The sequence below is a fragment of the Genypterus blacodes genome, unplaced genomic scaffold, assembly GCF_046128005.1.
Source record: "Genypterus blacodes isolate CSIRO-AG114 ecotype Tasmania unplaced genomic scaffold, CSIRO-AGI_Gbla_v1 ptg000107l_1, whole genome shotgun sequence".
Classification (NCBI taxonomy): domain Eukaryota; kingdom Metazoa; phylum Chordata; class Actinopteri; order Ophidiiformes; family Ophidiidae; genus Genypterus; species Genypterus blacodes.
This window is the reverse complement of record NW_027466911.1, coordinates 578,015-605,475: the sequence shown is the minus strand read 5'-3', so window position 1 is coordinate 605,475 and position 27,461 is coordinate 578,015. Positions and strand designations below refer to the sequence as shown.

Here is a 27,461-nt window from a genome sequence, read left to right as displayed (position 1 = left end):
CAATGGTTTGGTTCAGAAAAGGAATATGAGAGAATTTCAAAGGCATCACGTTCCCGGGGCTTGAGTGTGAAGCCTGCTGTTAACGTGTGGAGAAAGATCAGGATAGGAGCAGAAAGGACCAACAACACGATTTAAGGAGCTGCAGGAGGTTCTGTTAGGACCTGGTGAGTCCATCCTGTGTTCTGCATGTGACTCACAGTTGTGGGCAAAAGTGGCAAGATGGAAGCCATTTCTTACAAAAAGGAACAATCAAGCCCTAATGAAGGGCTTTCTGTGTGGAATTTTGTCTCCTGTGGCTTTAATGTGTAGGTTGTTCATTTTCTATTACATTTCATGACTTTCCTGACTGTGATATCAATGGATTTCTGTATTGGCAAATCTATTCTACTGTCTTGTTTTCATGTTCTGGTGATTTCTACTCAGACACAGTAACAGTATTTAATTGTATTAACCGGTAAGTAGGATTACTGTGTGATGAAGCTCCTAAATACAGTTTTTCTAGGTCATTGAATGTCCCCCAGGTGTGAGTTGGCTCGTCATGGCTTTTTGTTAAAGTCTGGAGTGAATGTCTCCAAATTATGTGGACAGAATAGAATGGTGGATTTGTTCAAAAAGGGCACTTCTTCTCCCAGGGTGCTTTGAAAATGTCTTCAAAGTGCGACGCCTGAAGCATGTCTAATCACTTTAAACAAGCTTTCTGTTCCTGTCTGCCGTCTTCACGCGGCCTAACATGGCTGAGGCATGGTCCCCGTCCTCGTCTCTCTCGTCTCCCCTCTCTTCACTGACACAACCGGCTCTTCACTCCGATCCTCTCCCTTCCACACACACACACACACACACGCACACACGCACACACACACACTCACACTCGCTCTGTCAGAATCTCACTGATTAGTCCCAGAGAGACCGGCGTGTGCAGACGCACTCGCATTTTTCTTATTGTGTTTGAGAACATACAGCAAAGTCCAAAATCAGCTCAGGCTTCTATATTATCCTACTGTTTTTCTCATCTTGTCTGGAACTGATCACGACTTTACAAAAAATAAAATAAAAATAAAACCGTAGATTGATGTGGTCTGTCAGTCTGCAATGTGGCAAATACTGGAGTTAGATCTGATTTTACACGTTCCCGCCTGGGCTACAGGCACCAGCTGAGCTAACAGAGTGTTGTGTTGCTTTCAGTCCCTCAGTCTGGATCCCTGCACCACAACGCAGGAGCTCCGGGTTTTGGCAGCAGTTGAGGTCCCTGCAAGCTGAAGCAAGAACCAGTTCAAAGCATTAGAGGCAGGCAGCATTTAACTGGACCCTCTTCAGACTTGAGGTCGGCTCAGTCGTCGCCTCCTTAGTTCTGTCCTTACTCTCTCAGTCACTGCTTTCCTCTTAAGCAGGGACGGAGAAGAATTCAGAGTGAGAGTCTGTGTCATGAGGCTTATTTAGTCTCCATGTGCGACTGCTGGATGTCCACTCACATCTCTCTGTGAGTCCGTCTCATCTATCCAGCAGCATCACACACACAAATGAGTGCTTACGGGGGCGGGGGAGTTGGGGGTGCTGTGTGTGTGGACTGACTGACTGGTTCAGCCACTTGGCTCGGGCTACAGTGAGATTGATGCAAAGCACCAAGCGACTGGGCAGGTGGCAGCTGCACCAGGAAGTTGCGTCCACAGCGCGGGCCGACGGATCGCGGGTGCACAAGGGCTGCCCTGATACGAGGGGAGGAGATGGTCAGGTGGGCTGTGACTGCTGCCTGGGTGTGAGCCCAGAGAGAGAGGGCGGCGGAGCAGGTGGAGGCTGGAACGACAGGAGGAACATACCAGAAGGTAAATGAGCCCGCCTGCCTCTTCAGCTGAGTTTGACTTATTAAGAATCGGGAGCGTTTGTTGTTATTCCCGTTTCCATTGTGGTGCTTTGCTGCTTGGAATCGCCATCAGTCACTGTGTTATTGTTTAGATGTTGCCCCCTAGGATAGTGACTTAATGATGGAGCCATCTGGACTAACAGGTTGCCTCTTTTTACAAGTACAATACTGATAACTGAAGCTGTTTGCCCCGGTCTGTTCCCACTTACATACATAGATGTGGTAGTATTTAGTGGAAAATTAGTGGAAGGTCTATTCTATTCTATTCTATCTACAAAGCGCTTAGTTCCTCGGCTCCAAAAGAAGTTATTGTGCATTTTTTTAAACCAACACAGTGGATTGTCTCCTGGTGCTTCGGCGTCTGTTTTTGCCCTGAGGAAGTGTCCCAGGCAGCGGGAGACGCTGAACCCAGACGCTCCCGAAAACATCCTAGGACACGGCGTCTGTCAGCAGGAACGGGAAGCGGCTGTCACCTGGAATGACACGGGAGAGGAGTTGTCAGTGTGATCAGTCGCACCACTCGATGATTAAGACTCAAACACACACAAACACCAGGCAGCACTTAGCAGCTGTTATGGCCTCGGCGGCGGCGTGTCGGCTCTGCATGGTGATGCGGCGCGCTGTGAAAATGTCAGCCGCCTTAACAGAAGCTTCAGAGTGCCTTCAAGTATCATTTTTACCTTCACAGGCACGTCAACACCAATGTGGAGTCTCATTACTGTAATTATCGTCAATGTTTTTGTGACTCGGCGTCTCATATTTGTGGTGTTTGCTGTCGTGCAGATTTGTTAATTTCCTTGTAAACCGGATCTGTTTTCATTTGATTTAACTCGGCTTTGGTTGAGGATGAACGAGCTCGTGGTTTAGCATAGAGCTGCATGTCGAGTTTAATGTGATTTCTCTGTCAAAACATGCACGCTTTGCACTGACCTGCAGCCGCTCTGGAAGCTCTGTGCAGCTACCTGAAGAACTGGATAGAAACACATTTGAAAGGAGCTCGTCTCCTCTCTTAATTGTCTTATTTACCTGATTCCCTGCAGCAAAATGGGAAAACTAGTTTTTTGACTTGATGTAGAAATTAATTACAAGAGTGTGTGTGTGTGTATGTGTGTATGTGTGTATTTGCGTATGTGTGTGAGTGTGTGTGTGTGTGTGTGTGGGGGGTGGGGGGGGTGGAGTATGTGTGTGTGCATGTGTGTGCGTATATATATGTGTGTTTGTGTGTCTGTGTGTGGGTATGTGTGTGTGTGGGTATCTGTGTGTGTGTGTGTGGGTATGTGTGTGTTTTTGTGTGTTGGGGAGTATGTGTGCTTGTATTTGTGTGTGCGCGCGTGTTTGTGTGTGTGGGGGGGGGTGGGGGGTATGTGTGTGTGTGCATGTGTGTGCGTATATAGATGTGTGTGGGTATGTGTGTGTGGGTGTGGGTATGTGTGTGTTGGGGGGGTATGTGTGTGTGTGTGTGTGTGTGTGTGTGTGTGTGGGTATGCATGTGTGTGTGGGTATGCGTGTGTGTGTGTGTGTGTGGGGGGGGGGGGGATGTGTGTGTGTGTGTGTGTGTGTGTGTGTGTGTGTGTGTCCTGTTACCTCTGTACAGATTTGCTGACCTGTCCGGTGTGACGTCGCCCCTCCACTGACCCTGAAATGAAACACAGCATATTGTGTGGACATAAATAACAGTTGGAGCCATGAGATGTTTTTTATTTACTTATTTACTCACTACATAAAATTCAACTCCTCATTTCATGGTTTCTCTTAATGATTCAAACATTCACGGACACAGTGAAGCTTCTCAGGTCTTTGTTTCTGAAGTGCTCACTGGTAAAAGTTGCCAAACTGAAGGGAAGTTACTCTGTAAACTCACTTAAAGGGCTCCAGATCACACAGTGGATATGTGCCTCCCGCAAACCATTCCAGCTTCCTCCACATCTCTCTGCCGGTAAGCCATTCCCTTTGAAACTACAAATTCATTTCACCTAAACATCACTTTAAGGTATGTTTCCCAGACATGAAACGGCAGAACACTGATCTCTCTGTGAGGAGGGGATGTGCGGCGGCTCAGCGTACAGCCTTTTGATTTCTGCTCCGTATTGTTTTGAAGTGAGAATCAGATGCCGTGACTTTGATTCCCCCCCGGTTTGAGAGCAGAGCCCAGAGCAGTGAAAAGATTTTGCCTTTTGCGAAACATGAAAGTAGCTTAAATTGGATTTTATCCCTGAAATGGGTGAGATTGTGTGTTTTGTTACATGTAGAAGAAAAAAAAAGAAAGACAAAACACGCTTTATGCTACAGCAGCAACAATACGCGTTGGAGGAGAAAGACAGAGACAGAGAGCCATTGTGAACTCTGAGGCTCAGTGCGGCGCGGCGCTCGCTCCCTGTGATCCCCTATGTGGGCGAGTTGAATGGAAAGGCTGCAGGTTGTGCACACAGCAGTCGGCTCCCTTTGTGTTAGCTGGATTGACGAGCGGCGGCTGAAGCTGCTAGGGGCCGTGTGGTTTAGCACACTTGATAGACGGTCGGGATGCTACGGGCGGTTTCCATTCGATTAGGACGCACAGTCACGTGGCGTCGGAGCAGCCGGTACACGGGCTGCCACATGATTGGCTGAGGAAGGCCGAGCCGAAGCCGGGAAACCCTCAGACGTGTGCAGTTGTTTTTGTATGCGGTGTGTGTCTGTGTGTGTGTTAGTGTGTGTGGGAGAGTGTTTGTCTATTCTCGTAATTATGGACATTAAATGGAGACGCGGCGCTGCTGCCATTTAAAGATCCCTCGGGTCCGTCTGTTGAAAATGTTGATGGTGATGAGTCACAGCGTGTGTGTGTGTGTGTGTGCTCGCAAAAAAACACACAAGCCAGTCCTGCGATGTTCTGCTGTGGCTCAGATGAAACACAAGCTCAGTGTTTTTTCCAGCTCTTCTTCTTCTTCTCCGTGTGAACAGGTGGAAACTTTCAACTCAGAGCAATCGCTTATGAATCATTTTCCGCCCATCTCCAAGGAGGACAGAGAGAGTTCAGCTCCATTTCATTTTATAACACCAATCATGACTCGTTACGATCAGGGTCTGGTGTGTGTGTGTGTGTAGCATTAGTTCAAGTCAATCCCCTGCATCACAGGCAGGAATGTCATATTTAACAAGCTTTCCTTGTCTTCTTCTCCTCTAGAATAACCAATAACTCTGTCTCCTGATTCAAGATAACTTTATTAATGAGTGTGAGTGGAGCCTGGAGGACGAGGCAGGGTGACATTTCCAACTTGTGGACGGGGTCTTACTCATGAATGTGTCCCAGCTGTACTCTACCTGTGTAATCCCATCACCATATGTCGTCGGGCAGATTGCGTTTTGACCACAAAGCTTCCCGTGCAGGCGTTCTCTTCTCTTCTTGCGTAAACATGCATTTCCCCCTCTCATGTCCTTGTTCTGATGCACAGTCTGTTCCCGCAGTGACTTTCCCAGAGTTATTGAGATCGCAGGGAATGAGAAGAATGTTTGGATAAAAGCTAAATTGCAAGTCTGAGTGAATGTTCCCTAAATATTTTAAGAGCTCCCCTGCTGCAGTTTCTGCCTCAGTCTCTCATTAGAGTAAGAGGCAGAAATGTGCTTCAGCCAGGGTTAAACAGAGACATATGTCCCAGGGTCCTTCACTCAGTCAAGGGCCGTCATCACATTATGCAGACACGCCGTGGACAGTATTCCCTCGCTTTGAATATTGCAAATTAGCTTCTTTTTATAGTCGCTCCGCATTTTTCTCTGTTCGCTCGTCTCCACAGAGCACGCGTGAAGCTAAACGCTGAGAAAGTGGAGCAGATGCGTGAAAGTGAGACACCAAACGCTAGATTTCCCCTCAATAATTGAACCCGGTGTCGTATACGAGCCGCATCATTTCGCTTTGCCGTTGCCGCGTTCCTCCTCAAAGCGTCTCCATGTGTTTTGACGGATTCCAGGTACCAGAGGAGGCGGCGCCGTACTTCACCTTAAAATAGACCTGCGTGGAAACATTGGGGGGAGAAAGTCTGATAATTAACACCAACGTTCTTTCACCCACAGGATCTGGAAATGTGACGCTTTCCTGTACGAGACAGGGAACGTGAATCTCTTCCTCGTGTCCTTGTTTTCCCTTTATGTCGCCCTGAGACTAGCAGAGAAAAGGAGGAATCAGGTTTTTTTGCCGCTTTTTTCCTGGAGAAGTGAGGTACTTTTATCAGCCCGCTCTCTCAGATGACAAATTGTGCGGCTTTTGAAGAGAGGGCAGAATTAATTGCATGATAAATTGCCGCTCGGTGTATCTCCGGATTCGTTATGAGGAGAGCCGCTGCGTGTGCTGGATTGGCGTTATTGTTCCCAGGGCGGCGTGCTTCATTTGTGTTTCTATCATGTTCCAGTGCTGAAGCTGAGCCTGACCGTACTGTAACGGACCCACACACCGGCCCCACCCCCACCCGGGTCCATCCGGTCCACGAGTGGGGGTGTTGAGTTATTAATGCCCGAGGAGGCAGACAGATGATTTCATTGCGTATTCAGGTGTAAGGGATGGATGGCTGTGCCGGGGAGGAGAGAGACTCTGTAGAGAATAAATATACCTGTCTCCCCGCTGATGCATCGGGCCGCACTCGCCGCCATGCAAATCAGCAGCTCTTCCTCCTCTAACTGCCTCCCTGTATTACTCACCCAGGCCCACCTGGATCCGCGCAGACACTCCGTCACCCCCTGAGCCAGAGGAGGAGTGGAGCTCTCAGCAGGGTCGGAGTCTTTATGGTTTCACTTCCCAGTCTGTGATAATACGATGAGCTGCATCTCCCAGGCGACTCCAAGGCTCCTGGTGTTTACGGTCACATCATTAGGATCCGGATGTGGGGTTAATATTGAGGCAAAGCTCGCAGACGACTTCCCGTATCGTACATATCTGGTTTTATGACATACGAGTGAGCAGGTTTGACGTGTTTTGATGAAGGACTTGGCTGTTTCCTCTTTGTTTCAGTCTCAGTGTCACCTTGTTCCTTCAGCACCTTGTTTGACTTTTAAGTTGTACCTTTTTATCTTAAATTCCCCTCGTGACTGAATGTAAAGCTTCCATAGAGTAAAGCAAACCAGTGTGAGGTTCAACATCATACCTGCTTTGTTGCAAAACAACGTCTAACATTCCTGCAGAGAGAGAGGGAAAGATAAAACACAAACACTCCGTCAGTCTCGCCTTCCAACATTACCAAAATATTAAATCAAAGAATAATTCCAATTATTTTCAAATGCCATCCCTTCCTTTAGCGTGATGGATTTTTAATGTAGCTGGCAGCGCCTGGTGTACTCTCACGGATGATTTGGCAACGTCGGAGCGTATTGAAACATGTTCCTCTAACGCAGCAACACACTGAAATGGGACTTAATTCAATTAAAACTCTTATTATCTGCAGGCTGTAGCTTCCAACTTGTAAAAAAGAAAAATCACTTTATTTTATTATATCAGTCAACAAACATAATTTAGAACAACAATACTGAGATGCTGCGTTCACTGCAAATTCAATGTTGTAACTTTAAGTTGCTAATTGGGACAAACACTCATATCGCTCCATTTGTACCGATACTTCAGTACATTGTAGAGCGGTTATGTAAATGCTGCAGCTTGTAATACATTAAATCAAAATGACATTGTGTTGTTATTGTGTTTACAAGGGTTTTAACATTTTAATACTGCGCATATCTGGCAGTTTTACAGCCAGACTGTAATATTCATGTTGTTTTCAGTGTTTTATCTTATAGGCGCTGAGTGATTCAGGGCCGGCGTAATGTGACAGGTGTTATAGATGTTTCTTACTCCCCCATGTGAGATGCAATCAAGGGGCCCAGACTTTGTTAGCGTCTAAATCCAAATTCTAACCCTTAAAATAATTGACACCTTTACTCTCGCCCACCTCTTAGCTGAGTGGCTGATATGACCATTTTCTACTCAAAACCTGTACTGCTACTTTGCAATCAACAGTAGAATAGCAGGCCTGTAAGTGTTTGATTCTAACCCACTTTACTGTTCTGGACTCCCTCAGTCAGGCGGCTGCATGAAAACAATCTGGTCTTTCTTATATCGCCTCTTATCATCAATTCCTTTGAGAAGTTTGAAAAGAAAATGTAAAATGTGAGGCCTCGCTTTGACAGCAAGTGGCCTTAAGTACAGATCTACTGCACGACGACGACGACAACAACAACAACATTCTTTATGCTGATATGCAGAAGGCCTTCAGCCGCCACTTTGATTCCTCCTTTCTATTTTGTTTTGCCGTATTTTATTCACCGGAGTGGAACGTTGTTGAAGTGGAATCACCTTAAGTAAGCTCAGGGCCAAGATGTCTTATGTCACAAACATGCAGAAGTAAATGGATAAACAGAGGCTTTGTGTCACCGCTGACACGCCAATTAGAGGGCAAGACAGGCGATCACACAGACAGCAGAGGTGGCGCGTCCAATCAGAAAGGCTACATGTGACACTAACAACCAATATGAGCGAGGAGAGACTCACACCCCTGATTAAACGCTTATATCAAAGTAACGTGCACTTTTATGTAGCCACGCCAATATGCATGCAAATTGGACTGTCTGGTAAACAAGTTGCTCTGCCCTGCAAGAAGCGCCGCCGCATCAATTCCCTCATAGCCTTTTGGTTCTCTGCGCTTCATCTCCTCCACCGAGTGTGTGTGTGTGTGTGTGTATGTGTGTGTGTTTTAGTCGGGTTGAAGTTGCAGATGTTGTGTATTTATTTATAGAGGGATCATTGTTAGTGTGGTGAAGCTCAGGTGGAAAGTCGCAGCACAGATAGTTAAGACAAAAGTGAATCTCTCTCTCTCTGCATCCTCATTCTGTCCGCTTCCCTCCCTGCAGTGAAGCCTTATGTAGCGTACGTAAGCAAGCAAGCACACCGAGCGCCGCTTCTGCAGCTTCTACATGCTTCCTAATGGTATTTGGCTTCTAGAAATTGGTGTTCCCAGGTAGAGTTTCAATAGTTTGATGTTACTAAACTAAAGATCCCTTCCTCTCAAGCAAAATAGTGAATTTCTTCCCATTTCCTCCTTTGGAAGTTTGACTTTTCGTCTCCTCCATCCTGACGTCCGAGTCGGTGGCCTGCAATCTCAGTTGGCGGCTGTTGTTGTGCGGTCAGAATCTGCCGGATGTCGTCTTTTCAGGGGTGTGTGTGTGTGGGCAGACTGTTTCTGGTAGGCGGAGCCAAATATACATATTTATTAGCCATCGTTGAAATCTGATTGAGCGAGGATGAAAGTGAGAAAAACCACCGCGTCTCAGTTTCTTCCTGACGCTTCTTGTTTAAATGCCTGAAAGGAGCCTCAGTAGTTGCACGTATTTTGTTGATTTGAGCAAAGTGATTCACTTTAATTACTTGTATTAATTGTAATTATCCTCATTAAACAAACTAGCTCTTTTGTAAATGAGCTACAGCAAATCAGCATAATTACAGGAACACAATGAAGGTTGATTTGTAAGGAAATGCAAAGCACGGCGTGAAACGCGCTTCAGCCAGGAAATCACCTCGGCTCTGAACCCTTCGCAGTATCAGGTCAGTGCACTAAATTACGCTGTAATTATTCAGGTGAAAATGTCCGCTGACACCAGACACACACCCACCGGCCCTGCAGGAGGAGCCGGGGAGGAATTGTGTTTGTGGTGATGGATGAGCTGGATGTGCCCGCTGCTTCCTGAGGAGGAGATGACATTCCCGGTCATCCCTGGCTGCGGTTCCCTGCTTCCTGCCCGCCTGCGTGCGTGCCCGTGATGAGACTTTTGTAAGGAGAAGTCTGCAGGCTTCATTTACTGAAGCAGCAGGGAATAATATAGTGCCGGCGTTTGGATGTGTCAGGTCCCATATCTCTGGCTGTTCTATTAGAAATAGACCCGAGTGCGGGACAATTAACCCCTGGCCCGGGTAGCAGATCTGTGCAGTAACGGCCCGGCGCGGGGCAATAAATCACGCCTGGAGGGAGAAACTCACATCCCCTCCCCTGTCGGGCCGGCAGCGACTATCACCCGACGGGCCACGCTCTCCTACAATGGCTGCAGATATGAGCCGCTGTTATCACATCATCACAGAAGGTATAAGTGTGATGTAATGAAGCTGCAGGCAAGGGCACCCTGAGTGACTTTGTGCTCTAATGAATCCATCATGTAGACGAGCTTGAACATCTCTGACCAGTTACGCCATTTTAAACCCAAAAACCACCAAACATAGCGACAGTCAAAAGGAGAAATCTGCATTCCTGAGCGATGGATGTTTGATGTGCTGCTGTTCTGGTCCAATTATCACTGAGAGGCTCTGCGCTGGTGCGACTGGGACATTGAAACTGCCCACTGCTAGCCTGTCATTCTCACACCGACAGGCTAATGTGAAATATGGCAGCAGATGCAGAGAGCAATGACTGAAGCACATTATTTCGGACCCAAGGGCCATTAAAGCCACAGCTATTAAATATCATTTGAAAAAATTAGCTTTTTGGCGCGTAGAATAGCAGGTTGTGAGGTATTATGATAATCACCACACTCCCAGGGGCCCTGCTTCCTCCAAATGTTAGGGCTGTTTGTATACGGAGGCATGTGAATGTGATGTGATGTGTGTGTGTGTGTCGTCTGCTGTGTGTATGTTTCATAGGAGCTGAATTCTCTACAAATGCAATTTTTGTAATTATTGTTTTTTTGTGGGGGGATTTGTGTTCTTTTGTGAGTCTGTGAGTGATTATATGTAATTATAGCTGCAATGCTTGATTTGATTGGGGTGTTTTGAGTGTTGGTGCACATATAGAAGGACAGAGCAGCTTTCAGTAACAAACTCTGTGCATGACCGACTCACATCTGACCCTCATGTCTGACCGTTTGCTTGTCGGGGGCAGGGGAGGAGGAGGAGGAGGAGGAGGAGGAGGAGACTGTGAGCGCCAGTTTGCAGCGTCGATTCAAAATGGCTCCCATGTTGATTCAGAAGGTCGTTGATTGATTATTTATTCACTCATCCAACAGCTCACTGTGCGGTCATGATGCCGCAGCCCTGATACAGCTGGAACAGTTTCATGAAAGCGTCTGCACTCATAAGCAGCTCTGTGATCGACGTCTGTGTTTGATCTCTGTTTCTCTCTGACTTCTACGTATCAAAGTTAAAAATCTCCCACAGGGGGGACATGAAAAGAAAGGGGCATAATATTTTAACTGGAGCCGGTTTAAGCATTAACGCTCAAATGAAATAAATACAAGCCGAACGCCAGACACGCCTGAGACAAACCAAACGAAACAAATTAGTCGACACTAATGAACCAGGAGCTGCTGCAGGAGAGAAGGAAAAGATGAACACGGCAATTAGTGTCAAAGCACACCGGCAGCTTTTGCTTGGGTAAAAATGACTAATTAAAAGGGCCAATACTCTAAAAACATGTTCACAAACAGGTGCTGCCAGTGTTGCCAAGGCAGAAATACAAGAGTCATTAAAAAATGTGGGAATAGAAAGGGGAAAGATTCAGCTCCTTTCTCTCAAAGCAAAGAGTCAAAGTTTCCCCTCAGTGATCTCCGTTGTTCTCTGTCTTTGTTTCAGCTGCCGGCTGCACGTTTGAAGAAGATTCCGACCCAAATCTGTGCGACTTCACCCAGGGGGAGGACGACGACTTCGACTGGCAGCTGTTCCGGACGTACGCCGCGCCTCATGCCAGCTCGGACCTCCTGCGGGGTGAGTCCTCCCTCCGCTCTCCATTTTCCCACAATGCCACTCACCGCCGCCTTCCAGTCGGATAATTACATGTCTTCGAGCAGGCCGAGCTCCAATTTGAACAGAAACTGACCCGCATTTTGACTCGCGGAGGCAATTTTTTGTGTGTGATCTCTCTGGTGTTTTGTGTTCTTCCCTTCATGTTGAGATCTGAAGCTTTGGGTAAATAAGAGGATTTACGCTTTGTGCACACCAGCCAGTAAATTAGCAGCGCTGGAGCGTCGACCTTAATGAAGCAATCCCCTTCACTTCTGTTCGCCTGTCGCCAACCCAGGGGATGATTTTATATTAACCAGCCTCACAGGGCTAATGGGAAATCAAGCATTTTTCCCCTGGCTTGTGTTTGCCGCTGGGAAACGTCCATGCATAGTTTATAAGATCTTCCTCCGTCGCTGCATTGAGACATACGTACAGAAGCACGTGAGCGAGGGAGGAGTGAGGCTTCACTTTCCCTAGCCGGCGTCTCTGCTAAAGCGATTTTACAACTTGTAGAGCGATTAGGAAACCGACTTGCCTCTCCTACACCCAGTTAATCAATCGCTTAATTATTTTGGTAATGAGAGTTGGAGCTTTTCACGAGACAATCGCTCGTTGAACTGTTCATTGTACATAACAGAGGGAGAGAAAGAGAGAGAGAGGGAGAGAGAAGTTATCATTCCATATTTAATAGCAGCAGGGATATTATAGCTGTAGAGAAAGGACAGATGCATAATTAGAGGACAGAGCAGACACAGTTAATGTGGCAGATACAAAGAGATAAGTTAAGAGGACCAGTTGTAAAGATGACAAGATACAGTTCAATCAAGATGATACGGTTTAAGTCATTTTAAAGTGAAATAATTGCGTGACCAGAGTGGCGCTCCGTCTCCACAGGACGTATCGACTCCAGCAGCCTATGAGAGCGGTTAGCAACATCCTGCAGGGAGGAAATCTGAGCTATGTGTGATTTTGATAAAAAAAAAAAAAAAGGGACTAAATTCCCGTCCTCCTCCAGGCTTCCGGACAAATACGATTCTGAAGTTTGAGAAGTGCGGAATTTAATCTGAAACTCTTCTCCACTGCACCTCGCTCACCTCCGCATCATCAGCATGCGGCTGCCAATCCGCCCGCAGCCCCAGCAGACAATCCAGAGCCGGCCGCCGCCATAATTAATATTTTTCCCTTCGGGTTTAATTAAAACTTCCTGGCCGTGGCATTTGCAGTGACGGGGGCCCCTCGGAGGGGACAGACAGAGTAGCAGCACAGGTCGAATGAAGCAGGTAGCGTATCCTGCGACAGGCTCAGGCTCAGCCGAGTCTCCATCGACCGGCGCTCTAAAGAACACAGAGTCATATTCAATTTAATCCCTCAGTCGACTCTGGGAAACAGAGCAGCTCCATCGCTCATGTTCGTCATCTGATTGGCATCGCGGTGCGGTGGCGGCTGCGCTCCTCCGCTCGGTACATTTTGACATTTGGCTGTGTTATTTAAGGCAGATAACAGTACCGCGAGTGCTGGCGTCGGAAATGTTTCTCTTTCTCTCTCTCCCGCTTAATCCCTCCTTGGCTGACTTCTTTCCTACGCTGCAAAGCGGGAGCCTGACTATCCATGTGGGAAAGCAAGGTGGGAGGATAACAAGAGTTTATGCGATAAGGCTATTTACATTGGGCCAGTATTAACTTTCTGGGGCTCAGAAAATTGGTGTCGAGGGAAGATTAGTAAACACAGCTGAGATAGCAGCCGCTTGTGGCTCCCTGGAGAAATTAGAAGCTATCGTTCCCATGAAACAGAGAGTCGTCACAGAGAGAAAAAAAAGGAAAAAGAAGATAGATTGCTGTGAGATCTTAATAAGAACGGCCCGATTTATCGCATTCGCCCCCTTATTCTTGAATTGGATCTGAGATGTCTGCTTGCTATTGATAATCCTCAGTTCGTTTTCTATTTTAATGAAGCGAGTCAAGCTCCTCGGAAGATGACCTTGTAAAGAAGAATGTGTCTGCATGTCAAGTGTTCATCGTTTTCTGAGAGGCGCATTCATTAGTGCGAAAAGTTATGAGTTTGCTGCAATATTCATTAGCGTGAAGCCGAGCGGCCGCAAGGGAGAAGTCCACCTTTTAACACTTTAACACTGCTGAAAAATAGCTTTTGGCAAGTTTCTTCGATTTAGTGTTCATTTAGGTTTTTGCTATGTATTTTTTGCAAAACCCGAAAAGATGTCCAGAACCACTTCAACGGGTTCTTTGACAGCAGACTGGCATCAGATTCTTACCGCTGATGTGAGACGACAGGCGGGTGTCAGCTCAGCAAAGACGCAACCCAGATTCGGCTGCGAGAAGCGAGAAATGCTGGAGGAAGAGGCAGAGACTCGGCTGTACGTCTGCAGCTCTACACGCTGTGCAACCTGCAACCCTGCATCATACGTCTCGTGTGTGTGTGTCTGTTATTCTTGACTGGAACAGGAACATCACGTCTCCATCACCTCCCCACCTAAAGCAATGAGCTCTTGATTCTTTGGAGCTTCTCATAACTCAAGAAATGTGAGTAACAGACCTCGGTAACGGGATTGTACATGGCTTCAGAGTCCTGCTTCACCGGTCCAGGTGTGCAGTTTGATTGGATTCTTGCTTTAATCACATCATCAGAGAGTCGAGTGCAGTGTAAACGTAGCGACGAACCCAAACAGAAGCGGTTAACCAAAGTGTGTTAACCGAAACGCTGCTAGACTTTCAAAGAAAACACAACGATTCAATCTATTCCCAATCTAACAATGTCACACAGATTTGGATTTTTGTTCCGTTTCAGTCTTAAGTATTGAACTAAGGTTGCCGGCCGTTCGTACGCTCGTTCCTGAAAGTGTTGACAGATATTTAAGGCTTATTGCTTTGTGATAAAAAAAAACTAATTTTCACCGAAGAATGTGAGAGAGAAACTGGTTCCACCTTGGACCTTGTTGTCCTCTGGTACTTTGCTCTGTCACGGTTGGCTGCAGTTTAATAAAGGAGGTCACAGCGGCGTGGAGCTGTGGTGAGAAAGTGAACAGAGGAGTAATGAGACAATGCAAAAGAGCCGCTAATTAAATTACAAAAGGTCCAACAGTTAAACGGTTTATAATCCAAAATTCACTCACATTTTCTATGGTTTTTTTTCATATCGCATCTCGTTTTTCATTTTCATTTAATTTGTTTATGCTAATTGCTGTTTTTTATCACTCCCGCCTTTCGTCCCTGGAAATGCGACGGGACTGCTTTGAAGCGAGTCCTGCTGCAGCCTGGGATGCAGTCGCCCCGGCGATGCAGCGGCTGCTCATCTGTCAGCCACGGCCGTAATAGATCCTCACACAAGCAGCCGCAGACATTCTGAATGGAGCGCGCAGTTAAGTGGTAGACTCAGGGTAAGGTTGAGGGTTCAGTGATGCATGGCGGTGAGCCTCTTCTCTCCCTGCGGGGGTCAGAGGCGGGTCAGCCGGGACGTTCCGCGGCCTTAACGGCGACCTAATGCAGTTAAACACACACACGCCGTCCTCCATCTGGACCTGCAGCACACTCTACCAGTGGGCTGTGGAGGACGATGTCATATCCGCTGGCCTTTATTATCCCTCACCTCTCACCTCTCTACCCGGCCTCGCTCGCCCGCTCCCTCTCTCCCTCGGTGTGTGTGTGTGTGTGTGTGTGTGTGTGTGTGTGTGTGTCACTGATGGCGAGCAGAGATTCATGTGCTCCCGTGAAAGGATGAGGCCGACCAAGGAGACGGATTCATCTGCTGCAGGAGTAGTGTCGTTATCGGAGCTGACCAGCCGCCCTCTCGGCTTTAATACTCCATTACGTGGCCCCGTGCCAGCAGACATACAGTACGCCGCAGACCTGCACGTGTGATTCCATCCTGTCCATACGCTCCTGCAGTGAGACCGCAGGTGTTAATTGTGCAACGGCTACATTTGCGTGTGCCTTGTGTTTAGATCCCTGAGCGGTTATGGCTCCTGCACATCAGTAGGTAACATGGAGGACAGTATAGGACTCAGTGGTTCAGATGTGCAGCATGATAAACGTGACGTTCCAACACCAACTCCATATTTCCCACATCTCTCTCTCTCTCTTCGCTTTCCTGTTTTCCATCAAGTGAAAAAACGCCCCCAAACGCAGAAATAATACCAAGCAAAGCAAATATATTTAATATATATATTTAATCAGATGTTTCCATCATCGCCCCTAAAAGGAAAGAACAATAATTGTAATACCAGCAGACTGGACACAACAAAACCGTCCCTGCTGTCTGGTAATGCTGCAACAACAACAACAAACCCCAACATCACACTGAGTGAAAACGGTATAAATATATTGTTCACATTTTCTAGCAGCGCACACTACATATCTGACATTCTGTCATCATCAGGGAGCTTGAAGAGGGCACATACCTCCTCCAAGGTAGAGTAGTCCAAATATGACTCTTAAGGATGGATCTTACAGCACCACCAACAGGCTGAGTCATCCGGCTGCCAGACAGACTGAAGCACATCCTCCCTGTCATTCAGCGACATTAACGATCGTTGTATTTGACACTTACTTACTTAATTTGACATCAAACAAGCGTCCCTGTGGGAACCAGATACCTGTTGTTGGCCCGTCGGCACCTGTTGTTGGAGGAAGACAGCGTTTCCCTGAGAGAGAGCGATGAAATATCTCCCCGCGGCTCATATCCAAGGAGTCGTGTTTTCAGTCCTGAAGGGGCGAGTAAATATATGGAGCCTGAAGTCACGGCCGAGTAAATCTTCATAAAAAAAAGGCGGCTAATGGCTTCAGCAACATATCAGCTTTATGGGGAAGCTCGGGCCTCAGCTTCCAGGCTTAAACCCCTGTAATGATAAATTAAATTAGAGATAAGATGAAGCGCCCTGTTGTTCATTCTCAGCCATGACAGTGCGTCTTTTGTTTGCCCGGAGGAACAGCGGCGTTAGATCTTCCTGTGGAGAAAAGGGCGTATTCATCACGCTGCCTCGCTCGGTCCGGTGCCAGGCTTACACTCCAACCAGCCTCTGATTCCACTAATCACTTCCTCCCTATGTTGAAGGTGTGTTAATCACTCACATCAGTAAGGGTGTAGTACTGGGCTGAAATGAAATCCTGGACTGGACCGGACCGGACCAGACCGGACCCCGTCAGCTCTCTGGGGTCATTACTTACTTACTTACTCATTAACTTTAAGCAAAGGAAGATAATACGTATCGATTAGCAATTTATTACATAAACGTCTGAGAGCAAAGTTTCCTGTTAAGGCTCCTCCAGATATGCCAGCCGAGCTTTTAGGAATATAGCAAATTAATTAATAACATTTTCATTCAAAGGAGCAAACACCAAACTCCTTTAATGCCTTTTCAATGAGGTAAAGGAGGAATCATTAGAGTGAATGATGGAGAGCAGGAGGAGCTGTGGAGCCAAACGAAGCCTGCAGTCAGTCTCAGGTCTCTGTCTCTCTCTCTCTCTCTCTCTCTCTCTCTCTCTCTCTCTCTCTCTCTCTCTCTGCCCCTCTCACACACACACACACACATCGAGAGGATGAGTTGGTATGGTAATGCGGCCTCCTTTTAGCTGCATTCTGTCTAATTAGCATCGCTTTAGAGGGACGAGTGGAGCTTTTATATGTATGGATGTCGGCTTAACAACATAATTGAGGCTCAGGAATCGCACTCGGATGACCGTCACACACACTTTGTAGCCAAAACAGCTGAGCTCAGGTGAGATGGAGGAGGAACAGAGGGTCAGGGCGGTGACTACAGGAATCAATCAGGAGCGCAGAGTAAATTGGGAATTTTTAAGATTGCATCGGCACATAATTGGCCCCCTGTTTAACAAACCGCCTGAAGATTTATTGTGGCGGCTGCAGTGTTTGTGTGTGTGTGTATGTGTGTGTGTGTGTGTGTGTGTGTGTTGCTCTTTGAGTCCTTCCCGCACAGTTTGACACGCACCTGAGGTAGCAGAGCCAACGCTTACGCAAGCAGAGCTGCAGGGGTTTTAACATTTGCATACAAGCGCTGCTCTTTATTTCGTATTTGCTGTTTGGAGAAATTTCCGTGACTCCATTTTAATAGATTTTCATATTTTTGCTTGGATTCCTCTTATTCATATTCACATGTTCACATTCTAAAGTGTGCGAAAACTATTTAGTGTTGACAGATTGGAGGATATGAACTCCAGCAAAGTGCTTCCATATGATTCTGCATTTGTTGTGATCTTCATTCTACTTGTGATCTGAATCCAGAGCGACGACGTGATCCGATGTTTGTGTGTTTAAATAATGTACTCGGATGTAAATGGAGCTTTTAGTCTCAATTTCAGGGTTTCATCGCAACTAATTATGATCCAAAATAATGCAGCGAGTTTCTAAAGTGCGCACTTCTATTGATTTAAGCACTAAGAACACTTTGGTAAAACTCTGAATGAAACTTCCTCTTACTTGCTAAACGAGCAAAAGCGTCTTTGTGAATCAAACCTGAACGTGCTCTTCCTCCTCCTCCTCTCGCCTCCTGCTGTCTTTGAACATGTTTTCTCTCTTCCTCCTGCGAGCCACAAACTCCCTCCCTGGTGAGATGGAGATCTTTGCGTGCGGCTGTTGGAGTCTTTTTGTCTCTGGGTCGTTCCCGACCTCCCGCTCCGGCTCTCACAGATCTCAGACACCCCGCCGTCGGCATCATGTTTGAAACAAGAACACACTCCAAAGCGGTTAGCAACGTACAAGAAAATACACAAAAGACGCTCTACGTTTATTTCTACAACAAGATGACACGAGCACAAATTGCCGGGCTGAGATGTATTCGGTTACTTATGCATTTTTAACTGTTTGTCTCATTACTTCTATTGGCTCGGAGCGAAAGCGTGAAGGATTCTAACTCTGATCTTCACATAAATGATTTGCATGGTGCCATCGTACCATCTGTTTTTGTATTGTTATGATCCCATTTCTGCATAATTGAAGAGAGAAATATACCCCCAAGGTCACCGTAATTATTTACAAAGCAATAACAAATCAATGTTTGCTGTATTTGGTTCACAACGTGAGGGAAAGCGCTCAGTTTATGCTTTATTGAATTCGGTTTCATTGACAACTGGAATATAAATGTCAACAGTCAGAAATCAACCCAGGTCAGAGGTTTGTCTCAATAATGCATCACGGTTGTGCCGATGGTATCAATATTCCACCTCTGTGTGATAATGTATTGATATTTCTCCTCTGTTTGCTTCACCATTGACCTGCAGTTTGGTGATGGAGTGGAAAATCAAACCAACAAATAGCGGCCCTGTGGGGTTATTTAGTGGTGTTGTATTTTGGATGAAGGTAGCAGTGACAGACAGGATGAGGGTTCATCAGCAAGGAAACCTGATGACTTGGAGAATTCTCTGCGATTCTTCTCAGGGTTCAAAAAGCTTCACTACCACTGAACCAAGAGCGGCTAATGAGGATCAACTGCTGCACTATGAAACTGAACCAGAGCCTGAGTCAGCTCTCTCTCTCTCTCTCTCTCTCTCTCTCTCTCTCTCTCTCTCTCTCTCTCTCTCTCCCCCTCTCTCCCTCTCTCTCCCCCTTTCTCTTCCTTTCTCTCTTGCTCCCTCTCTCTCTCTCTCTCTCTCTCTCTCTCTCTCTCTCTCTCTCACTCCCTCCCTCCACCCCTCCACCCCTCTCTCACTCTCCCTTTTGCTCCCTCGCTCTCTCTTACTCCCTCTCTCTCTCTCTCCCCCTCTCTCCCTCTCTCTCCCCCTTTCTCTTCCTTTCTCTCTTGCTCCCTCTCTCTCTCTCTCTCTCTCACTCCCTCCCTCCACCCCTCTCTCACTCTCTCTCGCTCCCTCGCTCTCTCTTACTCCCTCTCTCTCTCTCTCCCCCCCCCCCTCTCCCTCTCTCTCCCTCCTCGTCTCTCTCCCTCCCTCTCTCTGCCTGATCAAAGCACCTTTCAATTAGCACCCACAAACTCTACACCTGCTCTCTCCGGGTGTTAAAAACACACGCAGCATTCTCCCGTCTGCAGTGATGAATGTGATGAGTCACTGCTGCCGTGTTCTTTGTATTTGAATGAATCTCCTTCCCGTCTCTCATATTTCTCTGGTCCTTGACACGACATCACGCATTCACCCGAACACGCTGTTTCAGCCGCTCACACAACAGCAGTGGTGACGCGTGAATCGGAGCTGAGTAACTGAAGCACATCTGCCACCAGCTCCTTCTTCAGGTTGATGAGTTAATGTGCCGTATGGAGCCTTGATCATAATTGATTGTAGGTCCCTGTGTATGTATGACAGCTACGATGACAACAACTTTCATTCCGTAGCGTCGCTGTCCCCCCCCGGTTGCTTTTCACGCGTCACAATATGTCACCACCTTCACCACCTTCACCTTCTGTGGAGCAGTAAACAAATTACAGCGCCCAGTCATAGCTGTTTATTGTACTCACAACACTGCACTTATTATAACAAAACTGCTGACTTGCCACTACACAGGCATTATTCTCTTGTGGATGCTGTGTTTTCATTGTAAGCCTGACTGCTTTTCTGAGGGGAAATAAAATGCTGCGGCATTTTCCTGTGGGAGTGTGAAGCCACAACCGTCTGCTTCTAAACGCGGGGCCCCAAGGTCCTCAGGGAGAACAGTTCACACCTCAGACGGGCCTCAGGGAGAACTACCTGCCTTTATAAAGGATTCACAAAATAACTTCAGCTGCATCACAACACTTGCAAAACTCCCTAAATATATATATATATAGAGAGAGAGTATGTACCCTTAAGTCAGGTATTGCACAAACATAGAGTGTGTGATAACAACTAAAGGGAGTCGAAATGTTCCTGGCAATGTTTAAAAAGAGGTTTCTCCATGTTAAAGCCTCACAGATACAATTGTTCCCTTCGCTCCAGACTGACATCTGTTTGTATACGAGCGCGGCAGCTGAGCAGGTGAGAGAGTAGCTCACATCTGGACGATACATCATTTGGGGAACAATTTGCTTTATGTGTCCTTACCATAATAGGGGTGAAAAGAGCTTGATAATGGTGATGAGATGATGTTTCCCTGCATATGGCTCCAGCAGCATTTGTGTGCCTTTCATTGATCCTCCGCTGTGAGATTTAATGACTTCAGTGTATTTTATCCGCGCAGACGTGGCGGGTGGCAATCAAGTTGCCAGGAGGGCTTCCGAGTGTGGCTTATTTCATCTTCATTTGTTGGAATAACATTGATTTGGGATGTAGGATCCTCTCGAGTCGGCATCTGGTTAGAGGCTCGCCAAATGCCAAGAGGCTCCTTCAGAAAATAAAGGAGCCGGAATTAAACATTTAGCTCCTCTTCCTGCTATCCGCCGCTCTCTCCATCATTCCTCCCTATGATTCTCATCCACATACGTCCTCTCAGGTGCAATTTAATTCAGCGGTATTACCATAATAACTCATGTCGCGCGCGGCCCCTCTGTCAGTAATTGATATGTAGGCGCCGCTTCTGGGTGGAGCCATTTGCATTTAATCGTGTTAACTGATATGATAATGAATGTGAAAGGCCTGATGCAAGCAGAATGACTAACTGGAGATGGATGGCTATTTAAATTATACACAATAAGTCATATATTATATCAGGTCTCAGTGCTGTGCCACGCTCCCCGCTGCATTTGTTGCCCGTCGTTACTCAGGCTGAGCTGCTTGGATATCAAACATTCTGTATCACATCAGGCTCATCTTGCCTCTCCTCCCTTACCGGCCTTGACGTGAGCACTTACTTGGCTTTCATCTGATAAAGAGGGAAGCAGGAATATGAGTGACAATGTAATACAACATATCCAGGGAGGTACAGGAAGTGTTAGGGCGGATCTATTTCTGGGTTTATTAACGCGGCAGGCAACGTGTGAGAATGTTCCGAACGACAAAATGTCTCTTTTCTTTCATGCGGTAAACTGTTCAGTATGCCGTCCTTCCCTCCACGTCTAACCAAACTGTCGGTAATGAGCTTCTCAGGCTTCACCAAACTTTATTATTCTCCATTAACACATATGAAAAGCTTATTGCCTTCAAAATGAGTTATTAAGACGCGCTGGGAAAAGGATCGGGCATCGCTAAAACACAAACCTCACCAACTAAAAATACAGTTTGGGTTGAAGGAACAGAGACGGTTTGTTTATATCTGTCACGTCCTGATGATAACACTGATATATTCATTTTTTATCAAGGTCATACCAAGGTGAGCCGCTGTTGGTTGTGAACCGAGCTGCTAAATAATGAGTTCAGCCGGGTGATTGGCCATTAAAACACAGAGTTGCACATTTCTTTTTTCCGTTTTCAGTCGAGCTGTTTTTTGGAGCGCTTTTGTGTAAATAAATTTGTGAGTGAAAAGCAGCGCTGGTGTATTCACCCATGGGTGGCCGCTCTCACTCGCAATTATGAATTCACAGCCACACAAAAGAAGAACCGGGGCAAATTTGTCATGGACGGATGATATTCCGAGTCTGGATTTGTTGGGATGTGATTGAACATTCGGCCGCCGAAACATGAAGAAAAGTATCACAGAGCACAAAACAGAGCCAATCACTTTGATTCAACATCTCAGGTGATATCAATCAACTGACGCTGGGCAAACAAATGAGCTAAATATAATACATTTAATATATATAGATAGATATATAGATTTATGGATAAAAGGAGCATCCAGTTTGGTTGATGTTATAGTGGCGGCAGTAGCTCAGTCCACAGGGATTCAGCTTGGGAACCGGAAAGTCGCCGGTTCGAGTCCCGTATGGACCAAGTAAGCAGTCTGGTAGCTGGTGAGTTGCCAGTTTGCCTCCAGAGCACTGCCGAGGTGCACGTGAGCAAGGCACTGAACCCCCAACTGCTCCATGGGCGCCGTATAATGGCTGCCCTGCACCCCCTCTGTAATGCATGTGTTTGTGTGTGTGTGATATGAGGGGGTGCAAGATAAATTTCAATTGCATGCGATTTGCCTTGAATTGCATGCAAAATAATGAAGTATCTTAAATCTTAAACAGTAAACTATTAGAGTATATATTAGAGAGTAAATTTGACTCCAGACTCAAAGTTTCATCAGATAAAGATTAGTAATTGGTCAGATAATCCAAAGCCTCAGTCGTCTGCGAGCAGGTTTTACTTTTAGAAAAAATAGGAGAGCAATCTTCCTCTCGGCTCCGGTGATTTCCTCCCCGCCGTGCCATATTTTGACAAGCTCTCCCTGACATGTAGCCTCGTCTCCTCTTCTTCATCCTCTCCTAAACCGCAGAGCAGGAGGAGGAGAATAGAGGAGGAGGCTCGGCTTACGTGGGGATTCTTGGCTGTCATTGCCGAAGCGGAGGAGAGTCTGAGGAGATTAGATGAGTGAGAAACAAAGGAGCCTGCTTGACACTGGATGTGGCCCAGATAGAACATCTCCTCAGCTATGACCGTAAATGTCAAGCTAGACGAGCGTTTGGGAATAAAGCGGATCGAGGTTACAGGAGGCGTCGGAATGGAAGATTTTAAATAGTGCTTTGTGTCCTTTTTATGGCGTCTGTAGTATTCCTACTGTACATCCGTCTCCTCTGTCACGCTCTCATCATTACTGTTTTTACTGCCTCCATCAAATCTGCTCTCTGCCTCCCACCTTCCGAAATATAGGCTGCAATTATAGACTGTGAAAGACATTAAAACAGCAACTGTCTTTCATGGTTATAATCAAGATTTAGCTGCAGATGTCTGAACTCGCCAGAGCTTGAAACATAACAAGTGCTTTGGGGGGGTGGGGGGGGGGGGGGGGGGGGGGGGCAGGGAAAAGAGCACAAAAGAAAACACAAAGTAGAATAACAAAGACATCAGAGCTGCGCCGTGTCGTCCCAGTGGCTCGTCTGCCCGCTCGCTGTTTGTAATGGCAGGGAGCGGCGTGTCCCTCTGAGCAACACTCCCAGGTTGTTACCACTAATGACTGCCGGGCTTCTGCTGGAGGAGCCGTCCCACCGAGTTTGCAGGGAAATTAATATCAGACGGTAGGACTCTGGCCGATGAAGAGGGCGGGAGAGGGAGAGACGGCACAGGCTGTAAACACGGGTACGGGAATGCTCGTGTGTGGGTGGGTGGGTGTGTGTGGGTGTGTGTACAGTAAGCGAGAGAGAAAGAAAATGTGCTCATGTTCTCCTGGAATGGAAAGATACTCCGACGCAACGGCAAAAATGTGCTTAAATTAAAAGGAATGGAAATGCAATAAAGTTTATGAAGCAAAAAATGACACTAACAAAGAAGAGAGGAAGAGGAGTTTAGTGGTGCTGTCTGCTGAAAACCTCGTATGTGAGGCTGTCGTGCTCTTAAATGAAGGAGGGAACACATGAATGAACAAAACAATTAACAATGGAAGGAAGGAAGGAAGGAGGGAAGGAAGGAAGGAAGGAAGGAAGGAAGGAAGGAAGGAAGAAGAGACAAAGGAGGGGGAGGAGAGATAGAAAGATAACATCTCTTCAACATGAAGAGCGCTTCAATTCAAGTCATAGAGGTGTTTATTTGTGTTGTGTGTATGAGGAAGAGGAAGAGGAGGAAGAAGAAAGAAGAAAATATGAAAGAAGGACAGCAAGATTCTGTTTGTTATCATTTTCCTAATGTTGAATATCAGTCTGCAAACTGTCACGACACGATGACCTGAAGTGTTTGGCTGCTGCTGCTGCTGCTGCTGCTGCTGCTGCGGTGGAGCGGCGGCGGCCATGTTGACAGTTTATTGTGAGTTTTGAGCCAAAGCCATAAACAGAAATCTGGAAGCTCTGCATCAGTTTTATTGTGACAGTACAATTATGAAGTCTCAGGTTGTACTGCAGTGTGGGCTGCTTCCTTGTCACCTTGCTAAGGGCCCTGCACTCTGAAGGGAGCAATAGAAAAGGCCATAATCATAACTTCAGAGGAAACTCATATCCTTTTATACGCTTGCTTATAATGTTTTTCATTGCAGCAAAAACAGGGAACTTCAAGATCCAACTTGTGGGAAACATAACGTTTGAAAATGGTTCTCATGAACGTCACTCCAGCAGGGAGGCCCGAGCGTCTCCTTCTTCACCTTCTTCTTCTCCTCCTCCTCCTCCTCCTCCTCCTCCTCCTCCTCCTCTGGCCGTCTGATGTGTTCTCTTTGAGGTGGCAGGCAGAGTCGCAGACGTGCAGCTGGATTCCACAAACGCTGCCACAAACAGCTGCGGGATTTGCACATCGCTTAACCTTATTTGTCTGAGGCCTCTTTGGGAGCAGATGAGGATCACATGCACCTATTTTTACACACACACACACACACACACACACACACACACACACACACACACACACACACACACACACACACACACACACATTTCACTGGCTGTACTCCCACTGCATATTTGCACCTGGACCTCCGGAGCTCTTCTGCAGCTCATCCAGCAGTGTGATATTGAGAATGAAACCACATTTCTGTTCCGTTCCGTTCCGTTCCATTCTGCACCCGAGCTCCGGCTGCTGCATTGTGCCGTGGATCCCGAACCACAGAGACACGCGGCATCAGACTTTGACTCAGATCCCGACTGCGGCTCTCTGGAGACGGAAGCTGTCTGTTCCGGGGGCAGGAGCAGCTGAAACCTATGCTGTCCTGCCCAGTGTGCTCATGGCTGCAGGCAGAGACGCCTCAGGGTGCCAGGATGATTCCTCTCCATCACATGTCTGTCAGGATGTCAGACTCTTACATTAGTGTACCACTAATGTGCCACAGGGAGCACATCCCTTAAAGTCAAAGCGGTAACATCCCCGAGGAAAGAGCCTTTTGAAAATCTTTGTATCAGTGAATCAAAGGTAGAAACACACAATTCTCCTCTACAGTGAAAACGCCCCAAACTTTCATTGAAATCCTGAAAATTCGGCTCTGATTTAAAGAGAATCTCTAATATTGAGGCTGAAATCAAATAAATAGATGACAAAAGCAATCGAACTGAACCAAATAAATACAGTGAAGTGCAAAGTATGACAGAAATATGGAGGAAAAGTAAAGTCTCACAAAATGGAACCTCAGAATTGCAATACTTGTGTAGATGTACCACACAACCTTTACTCCAAGTCTAAGTCTCAGTTTCAGTCTCATACTGGAAAAAAGAAGTTATTTATAGTTCTACAAAAGCACCTAAACACCACAGAGAGCACAGTCGGCCAATTAAAGCCTAATCTGAGGACGCTCTAGACTTTCTGCTATGAAACGCACTGTGCTGTCTATTTTAATTGAATTAGATGAGGAGCAAAGTAAAGCAGATATTCTCTCTACATTTCTGGGAGCCTGATTACACAAAGACTGTTCGAAAATTCCAGCAGGCGAGTCCAGAGCGAGGCTGCGATTAGAGGAACAGATAACCAAGATTTATTAGCCCAACATCCCCACAATTAATTAGGAAGCCGGGCCGGACTAATCCTGTTTCCACGGCTTGCGGCGCTCTCACCTCCTCACGCCAACGAGAGGAGCGGAGCGACGCGGCTTTGACTTCAGACTGCATTTGTATTCGAGCATATTTGAATAGTGCACTGCGGTGTGTGTGTGTTCGTGTGTGTGTGAGCTGTTTGTGTACACACAGACAGAGCAGACATGGCTGTTTACAGTGGCGGTTTGCAGCTGTAAATCCTCCCTGTGACGTCTTGAGCGTGAAGGTTTATCCCTCTCACCAGTTCAAAGGCTCAACTCTAAAGCTGCCGGCTGCCAGTTTCTGCTCTCCCTCATTCCCGCAGCTTCCGCTTGTGTCCACTTTACACCCCGGGGTGCGCTGCAGGGTCGCAGCACGGCAGCGTACAGTTTACACTCTCCTTTCTCTGTTCCTGGGATGTTTGAGAACCTCCAGTTCTCACTTACACAGCATGCACCAGCAGGCAGGAGGCCGGAGAGCTTTGTTTTGGTTCCCTGCCGTGCGTCTGCGATGATATTGATACCACTTTTCATTGATTGAAAAGACTGAAACATGCAGAATTGTTCATTAAGAGCTGTTATAGCTGAGGGATGTCATTTATGAGCTGGCGGTATCTTACCATGCGCTAAAACTGAACATATGCGGTGAGATCCTTCAACAAATATCAATCTGCTGTGTTATGACCTGCAAATGTCGGGCAAATCACAGGCACATGTGTGAAGAAAAAGAATCTAACGAGGTGTGTTTGTGTGTGTGTGAGAGAGAGAGGGAGAGAGAGAGCAAGAGAAAGACAGAGAGAGAGAGAGACCGAAAGAGAGAAAGACACAGGGAGAGAGAGTGAGAGAGAAATAGAGCGAGAGAGAGAGAGAGAGGTAGAGAGTGAGAGAGAGAGAGAGAGAAGCCTTGACATACCAACAGCATTGCAAATTGTCAGTTTCTTCTTAACTGCAGTAAACACTTGCAGATTGACACGGTCTGATTGATTAAAGTTGAAGTCTCATTCGATCCGGCTCATCTTTGTTTACATATAAAATAATCCTTCTGTCCGAGAGAGACGCCGGAATGAATTCATTATTTATTCAAGAGATTATATATTTAAGATGTATTGATGCGTGACCAAGAGGTTTCCAAGGAAGTATAGACGAAGACATAACAACATTTAACTTGTGTGTTTATTTCTCTGATCATGGCGACGCCCCCATCATGGCGACGCCCCCCTGACACGATCGCTGCCCTCTAAATCCCTTAAACTGGCTCAGGCATTCAAGGAATGCAACAATACTCTGTCCAGGTTCCCTCAAGCAAGGCACATAATCCCCTTCGTTGGTCGGTCCAGTTGAGCTTCTCGGTGGCCGGCGGGTGGAGCGCTGTGTGCAAACTGGGTCACGACGTGGATCTGAAGAAGCACGAAGAAGCAAACCCTCCTTTTGGGTAGAAATGTCTTCAAAACAAAGCCAAACTTCTCAGCTGCTCTGAACTGTGGAGTCCATTACTCT

At 46.7% G+C, this 27,461-nt stretch overlaps 1 protein-coding gene across 1 annotated transcript in view; it reads left to right on the top strand.

Annotated features, from left to right (window-relative positions):
• The window catches only part of ptprub (protein tyrosine phosphatase receptor type Ub), a 131,614-nt gene that overhangs the window by 27,023 nt on the left and 77,130 nt on the right, over positions 1-27,461 (top strand). The window contains exon 2 of the mRNA XM_076160814.1: positions 11,424-11,555. Coding sequence (XP_076016929.1) covers positions 11,424-11,555 — 132 coding nt within the window. The remainder of the gene's footprint in view (positions 1-11,423; positions 11,556-27,461) is intronic.